This window comes from Petromyzon marinus, chromosome 1 (genome assembly GCF_048934315.1).
Source record: "Petromyzon marinus isolate PM22_M1 ecotype Great Lakes invasive population chromosome 1, UKy_Petmar_22M1.pri1.0, whole genome shotgun sequence".
Taxonomy (NCBI): domain Eukaryota; kingdom Metazoa; phylum Chordata; class Hyperoartia; order Petromyzontiformes; family Petromyzontidae; genus Petromyzon; species Petromyzon marinus.
The window spans coordinates 4,702,372-4,710,446 of record NC_133667.1 but is presented as its reverse complement, the minus strand read 5'-3'; the positions used below and the strand labels follow the sequence as shown (position 1 = coordinate 4,710,446).

Here is an 8,075-nt window from a genome sequence, read left to right as displayed (position 1 = left end):
AAAATCATGCAGTTCACTGTGTATCTGTACCCACACACCTGTACACAGTTTCAGCAATTAGTCACTTTTAGTCACCATTCGTAGGGCAGCGCGCTAACCGCACCTACACACGCATACACTATGCATTAGTGTCTGACCAGCTAGTTGTGCCTCAGGCTTGTTCCATCTGGGCCAGCCCTCTAGTTGCTACCGTAGGCGCACACCAGGCTCAACATCCCTGGTGAGTCGGTACAGTCAGCAGCTGCCAACGCCGAACCCCGGGCAGTGGTTAACTAATCTGGAAAACTCAGCTTGTCTGAGCCTGGGCATGTGGAACCCCTGGTGGAGGAAATTCCACCAAAAGGGTCTTTGGACCTTCCACTGCAACCAGGACCATCTCCAGTCGTCTTGACTACGTCTTGCTACTGGGTACAGAAGGGGGCTGGTCAAGAGAGTGAGGTTGATGCTGCGCTAATCACCCTCACTTAAATCCAAGTTCTCTGCGCAAGTCATGGCACTTTTACCATCGTCATTATCCAAGTCCTGTGGCGATGGGTGAGTGATGAAGCAGCAGGCACAGATATGCTAGAAGCTGTAGCCACAAACCTGCATGCAGGTGGCTCAGGATATTGGTCGTGCCCTTGTCGGGGAGGCTGACCCCCGTCTCCCCGCTCATCTGTGACCCACCGCTCTCCGACTCCCCCCCCCCCCCTCGCAGCGGCTCCTCGAGGCATGATTTTAAAGGGGCTGTACGAACCGCCCTGCGAGATCGCAGCTGTGCACCTTTCGCACACGCTAACCACGAGCCGCGCAGTGGTGAGTGCACCCACGCGGGTAGAATACCCGCAGGCGCATGAACACAGGGCACCCCAACGAGTAGGCTCACAGGTTTAACGTGCGCAGTGAGCGCGCACACGTGGGTGAAATTACACACTCGTGCGCAAACACAGGAAACCACAGCGAGCAGGCTCACAAGACCATGCACTCCTCTCCGTACTCGCAGAGACAACACGACAAGGTGTAATGTCTACTGAAGTTAATCTACCCGTGTCAGTGTGGGCCAGCAGGGCACGTCTAACCTATCTCCTGGCGGTCTAGGACTCAATTTGCCTGATCTCTCCCTACTCACTTTCCCTAAGGGATATTCCCCTTTGTCTTACCGTACTTACGACCCGATCTCGAGGTGTAGGAAGTCGCGGAAAGGCGAGGCTGCACGTAGCTTTTGCTGGGAACTGGACCTGGCTGCTTTGCGACCCGTCTCACGGACGTTCGAGTAGCAGGGGACGATGACTCCATCCCTTTTTATCCCCCTACATCAAAGCTAGCGTGCCGCTACTCGCTGGCCTCTCGTCCAATCCGGAGACTCGGATTTCCCGCTCTTGATCAATTGGATATGTCCCCTCTCCAATGCCCGCCCTATATTGTTTAACCAAGTGCACGGCCGAGAGGTCCTCCTGTACCGCCCCAACACACGTTGTGCAAGGGCGAGGTCCCTGCACACGTTGTGTGGGGACGAGGGCCACTCCCTGCCTTTCTGTCGCTCGCTACTCCGCCCTACCCCCTACCCACCTGCTGACCCGTGTCGAGTGTGGATGCTTTCTATAGCAGCCCCCGTCGTGACCATGTAATTACAACCCAGGTCACGGCGCCACGGTGCATGTTAGCCACGGGGGAGGTCGCCCAATTCCCTGGTCGCAGGAAACCGTGAAGTTTCGTCCCGTGGGAGTGCTTCTGGGTGAAAACCTGCGGCCAGGTGACTTCCCCTCGGGGCTCTATGTGGGGGGTGTGTGTGTGTGTTTAGGTGGGAGGTGGTGAGGGACGAGCAGCATCGGCCCCGTCGCTCGGAGGTGGCGGCGTCGTGGCCACTGGGTCAGCAGAACGGCTTTGCTGCTGCGGCATTACAGTGGCGGGCCCGGCCTCGGCGGAGCGACTTCACTGCCGTGGCACCACACCCTCACTGGACCGAAGCAGCAGTGAAGTCCGGCAGCACCCTGAGTGACTGAGCAGTCCTATTCAGGATCACCACACTGCTCAACTCCATAGTGAGGAAATGGTTATACAGCTTTCTTTTGAGCCTCGTCTCAATTGGTGCTAGACCAGAGGACGCCAAAAGGCCTACAGCTCAAAGACATTGCACTATCAAAGTAATGAGGGCTCGGGGTAAGCATCCACATCATTAGACCAACTTTGCCAGTACCAAATTATAATAATAGGATTTTCCACCTTTTTTCTGGCAACAAAACAAACCTTTTTTTATAACGCAATCAACGGCATGCGTTTCTAACCACACATATATACAAAAATGTATCGGCCTTTATAGGTTACATAAAAACACCATCAGCAGTTCCTGAAGAACTGCAATGTGTAAATGTAAACAACTAAAACAAAACTTTTTATTTTACCAGGTAAGGCCCACTGAGCTACAGAGCTCTTTTTCAGAAGCGACCTGGTCACATTTGAGAGCTCAACGAAGCGGCTTGTCATGTGCAAATGGAAAGAAGCTAAATACTATAAAGGCATGTTTCTAAATGTGGAGGGGAAAATCGGAGGTCCCAGAAAAAAATACACACGACCACGGGGAGAACATGCAAACTCCAAATATACAGGTGTCGGGGATGGGATCGAACCCACGTCCTCCTGTATACTAGGTGAGGTAAGACTGACAGTAGCAGTGAGACAGACAACTGCAGACCAGTTTCGTTCTTATTAGGACTCATCAGTACAGTGTCCAATGTTCTTCAGGAACAGCTGATATTTTTGCATGATGCATGTTTCTATGGTTTGTAAAATTTATGGTTGTCCGGCCTGCACTACATTTCTATTGTGGTGATTTAATCAAAGACAAATTGCAAAACACACAAATCCAGTATTTAGCTAACAGTAGTTTATAAAACCGAGTCTTGAGTGCAATAAAATACCCAAATGCACCCCTCAACGTCTGTGGTCCAGGGTAGGTCCATGGCTTGAGTTGTCTCTTTCAGATGCCACTGCCCCTGCTCACCTGACAGCAGCACACGCTCCACTCAGCTTCTTGAGCCATACCGAGGGAAGGTTGAGGTGGCTTCCTGTGGCCTTCCGAAATTCTCTTGAATTCGGTGACACCATCGCCAGATGCAATTTTACTTCACACCCTGAATGTACCCGATTTATTTTTTATGTAAAGTTTTAGGTTTTTAATCTTCAACGTTTTTTTTTCAATTTCACATTTAGGACATGAGGGTGATGACAAGAATGTGAAGCTGCCTTCCAGTATGCAAGACTGTAATGAAGACCACGTTCGCCACTGGTTGGTTCACGAAGCTAAATTGAAAGAGCAACATGCCAACAAATTACACGAGGAAGAGTTAACAGTGCTTTTTTTAGTAAAGCTGCAGCGTGAACAACTCAAGGAGTTTGGTCTCAAGTCGCTACAAATATCTTTACTCATAGATTCGCGTGATGAATACCTGAAGAAGTCCAAGCTCAAGTCGTCCAGCACCCCTAGCCACGGAGCGACAACACCTGCACGCGGTGATGAAGCCTCGGAGAAGCCACCGTGAAACAAAGGGGGCACAACTCGTTCCTGGCAGCACACAAGCCGAGTTCTCAATCTCTGAAGAAAAACCTCCGAATAAAAACAAGAAAATAAATAAAAAGGGCACAGAACAACAGCAAGAGAAGTGTGCGGATCAGAAGCAGACAGAGCCAGGTGATGTGGTTCATGGTGATGACACGAACATAGCACAGCAGGTACATGAAGAAGCTTCACAACCACCTGCAGAGGTGGGGCCACAGGACCATTCCGCTGTTGATGATTCAAGCCAACAACACACCAGCAAGTCAGGTGAATATTTGCTCACCATGCCCATTTGATCACCATTATACTTCACACAGATATATCAGAGGAAGTGTGCTGGCTAGTGAAACGGGAAACACAAGCTATATAGATCCGGTTCACGAGTTTAAGCTTTTTGCCTGCGAGGGCGACGTTGATGAAGAAATTCTGTAATGAGGTGTTCAGGTTCTCTGCTGGGTGCATGAACAGGAGGACAAATGGCAACATACACTTTGGTGTGGGAGACACAAAGAGCGGGTACAGGCACGGTGAAGTTACCGGTGTCCACGTAGAATACCAGAGCAAGTTTGTTGATACAATCGACAACAACATCTCAAAGTACTTCCAGAAAGACAGGATCGAAGATGCTAAAGAATGCATACGACCTCCAAGATTTGTGGAGGTCATTTCGCCTGAACATACAAGTCTTGGTGAATATGTGATAGAAGTCGATGTTATCCCTAAGAGCACAATATGCAAATACAATGTTTATTAAATAAAGCAAATGAAGCACACCAATGGAAAATGGCAAGCAGATAAAGAGAACCATGCATAAAAACGAGACGGTGCATCTTCTAAGGATATTCTGGCAACACAGAATTCGGAACAGTGGAAAGAAGAGTATAGACGCGTTTGTAAATATGTGAAAAAGTGGAATGAGCAGAGAAAACTGGCCGAAACTAACCAAAAAATAGGTCGTAAGCCAGATGATGAAGGCAAAAAACTAACTCATCTGATAACAGGAAGGAAAGGGACACTCGATTATTCCTATTTTAGTTCCTACATTTTGGTGGTTAACAAAGCAGACAAAAGCCAACTTCAACATCTTGCAATTGTGAAATAAATCAATTGGTTTGCTGTCCTTGATTTTGACCCTGAATCTAACGTCTCTGGACTGTGCAACCGTGTCCGTCCTGATAGATCACTTAATCTGCATTTTCCTTGGCAGTTTGTAGAAGGTGAACATTCTGACATTGAAACATTAGCCAAGGAGCTTAACCTTCACAAGCAAACCAGCTGGATATTATGCAATGGAAGGTCAGACATAGGCAATAACAAAGCCATGGATGCAAAAGAGTTTCAGAGAAAGCGTAGTGGAAACCACAGCAAGCTGGTTAGCTTGTGCCACAAGGACCTTTTGCCAAGTGGGAGATTTCTTCTTGTGTTTCTGTCCCTCATTAAAGTTGACAATTTGATTGACCCAATAATGGAAAAAAATATACTTTCATCAGAAAATGCAGGGCCTTGCTGATAGTATGTTGATAACAGAAAAAGTGGCAACATACGAGAGCTGGGCCAATCTTGCACAGGCAAAAGTTGACGAAACTGACTTGGGACATAAATCAATTCGTGTTATGAGTTTAGAGCACGTAAACTCAACTGTTTTCAAGATCAAAGCTGGGTCAAAAAGCAGACAGCGCTTTCTGCGTACGTCCACAAGGGGCTCCTGCTGTTTGACCAAAGTGCAGGAGGAGCGCATGTCTTCCCTCACGGTTGTTTTTGAGAATGAATGTGAAGGCACTGAAGTAGAAAAAGATGAGAAAGGTTTTGACGACTTTCGAATAAGTTTTGAGGAAAACTACTACAAGGGAGGAAAAGTCTGCCCGTGGAACTTCTATATCTCTGAAAAGCGAAGAAAGCCTTTCATCAAACGTGAGCCGTTTCGTGCTTTAAAGCAGAACGTTGAAGATGCACTTAGGTCAAAGCGATGCCTTCAAATGGTGAATTTGTTTCACCATCCTGGCTGTGGAGGAACAACACTTGCATGGCATGTCCTGTGGGAGCTCAGAAAAAGGTTTAGGTGTGCTGTGATCAAAAACAACTATGATGATCACAGAGAAATTGCCATTCAAGTCAAAGCACTGCTAAAGTATGCAGAGGCTGACCCTAATATCTACACCCCGGTTCTTCTTCTCGCTGATGATGCTGAATATGCAGAAAGCCTCAGAAACCTGCAACACAGCATAATATCCGAGCTGTCAGATGTTCCATTTGATGAGCCACTCATTGTGATGATTAACTGCATGCGCTCACAGGCCCCTGAAGAAAGTCGAAAGGCAAGTGTTTTTGACAGTGTCATTTTAGAGCACAAACTTTCTCCAACAGAGCAAGAACGGTTTGAAAAAAAGCTTAAAGTAATGGAAAATGATTCCAAAGAATGTGACAGCTTTCTTTCGTTTATTATCATTAAGAAATTTTTTGATACAAATTACATCGCAAATATGGTAAAGAATATGATGAAAGGTGCTGACTGCAACAGTGAAAATGGTAAACTTATCAGTTGCATTGCATTGCTAAACAGCTACGTAAAGAACGCATCAATACCGGTGACTCGGTGTGAGGTGATTCTTGGAATCTCAAACGTAAAATCCACATTTTGGAGAAAGCAAACTCTTGACGATGGGCTGAGCAAGCATGCTAAATTACTGCTCATTAAATGCCCCATGGATGAAGTGAATGGCACTTATGAATCTTTGAGAATGTCACACCCACTAGTGGCAGAGGAAGTGCTGATAGAATTTGAAACTGGTGGCCCATCAAGATGTAAAATTGCACATGATATCCTGGATGAACACTTACTTTACACGGATGGTATGGGGAGAGAATACGTGGTAAAAAATGTGAGGAGCATGTTCATCACACGCCATCGGAAAGAACAGGGTGATGAGACAGATACTCTCTTTGCACCCCTCACTGAAGATGTAATTTCAAACAAATTCAGTGCATCTCAGTCAGGCCATGTGGTGCCCGGCATGGAATTGGCCAGGAATGTGCTGCTTCGTGCAGCAGCCAGATTCCCAAAAGATGCAGTAATGGCTCAGGCTCTGGCAAGGTATTACTCCCTAAAAGAGAAAACATTTGGCGAAGCTAAACATTGGGCAGAGATTGCAAAATCATTGGCCAAAAGTAACTCGTATATCACAGATACAATTGGTCAAGTTTACAAGTGTGAGCTGAAGCAGACATATGACCTCCGTGCCATTGAGAACAGGGGCTTTCTCCTTCCATCAGATCTCAATAAAGCACTGCAGCTGGCAAAAAGGGCATCTGACTTTTTCAAGGAAGCACAGGAACTGGCTAAGAAGGAAGATGATGTTTTCAACACTGCTGGATTCTTTGGTGATGTTGAAGTGGCCTCATACATATTGCACCTTTTTGATCTCACCAAACTGTTTGACAAAAACTACGAAATTAACAAGAAAACGAAGGTGGCATATCTAAATGGAAGGATAGAATTGTCACGGATTCCCACAAGTGATGAGGAAGTAAGAGCCACAGTGGAAGTTATACAAAACAATGAATGGTACCTTCGAGAATTAAAAAACCGAATGAAGATTTCTTTGGAGTTTTTGGAAGACTATTTTTGGCTCTTTAAGCCCAGGTATTCTGAAAAGGAAAAAAACTGAAAATAGAGTCCGTCACACAGTCTTACGTTACTATTCTCAGTACACAGATGCTTTTTGTTCAGACAGTTTGGACGGTGATAAGAAACTGGATGCCACCAAATACCCTCGACTGAGTTCCAGATCAGAGATTGAAGCAAAAATGGTAACAATGTTAAGGAAAAGCAGAACTTTAGTTTTGCAAACCTCGTCTTAAATTGCGTCAGTCCAACATCCAAAAGAATTTCTCCACATGGAAAACTGCAGTTGATGGTTAAAGACATGCTCCTTGAGATAGGGTTGGAGCACCGATTTCCTGAACCATACTTTCTGGCTATGCTGCTCCTGTGGCCCAAAGCAGACGGCAACAGGCGTGAAGTGCGCACCCTGGCAAGTTGCATTGAGGCCATGAAGCGATCATGCCGAATGAAATATGAATTAATTAGCCGTAAGCGTCAGTTTATGACCAACTTTTTCTTGGGAAACGGCACCGGACTTAACAGGATCGTGTCTCGTCAGAAGATAGACAAGACTTCGGAGATGCAGGGAACTGGGAATACGTTGCAACAATTATGGCTCAGTGGAGATATTCTGAAAGTGAAACGGGTTGAGGAAACGCTTTTCAGAGTGCACGGATCAACCAACGATGAAGGAAATATATTTCTGGATCATAAATTGATTGTTGGAGACGATAATAATGAGGCGATCATGATCCCTGTGCGCCCAGTAAACCTTGGACAGCTGCGGAAGGGCAAGAGCATTGAACGTGTTAAATTCTTTATGGGATTTTCTATGGATGGTCCCATTGCCTATGATGTACAGTCTGTACGGGACTTCTGAGATAGATTGTGTTATACAGCGGTCTGAATATCAAAACTACATTCTTGAATGCACAGGAA

The 8,075-nt window shown here is 46.2% G+C and overlaps 1 protein-coding gene across 1 annotated transcript; it reads left to right on the top strand.

Moving 5' to 3' along the window:
* The first annotated feature begins 4,390 nt into the window (after positions 1 to 4,390).
* On the top strand, positions 4,391 to 7,585 carry LOC142906344 (sterile alpha motif domain-containing protein 9-like). The gene has a single exon (XM_076053983.1). It carries the CDS (start codon positions 5,029 to 5,031, stop codon positions 7,198 to 7,200), a length of 2,172 nt encoding a protein of 723 aa, XP_075910098.1. The 5' UTR covers positions 4,391 to 5,028; the 3' UTR covers positions 7,201 to 7,585.
* Positions 7,586 to 8,075: the final 490 nt, after the last annotated feature.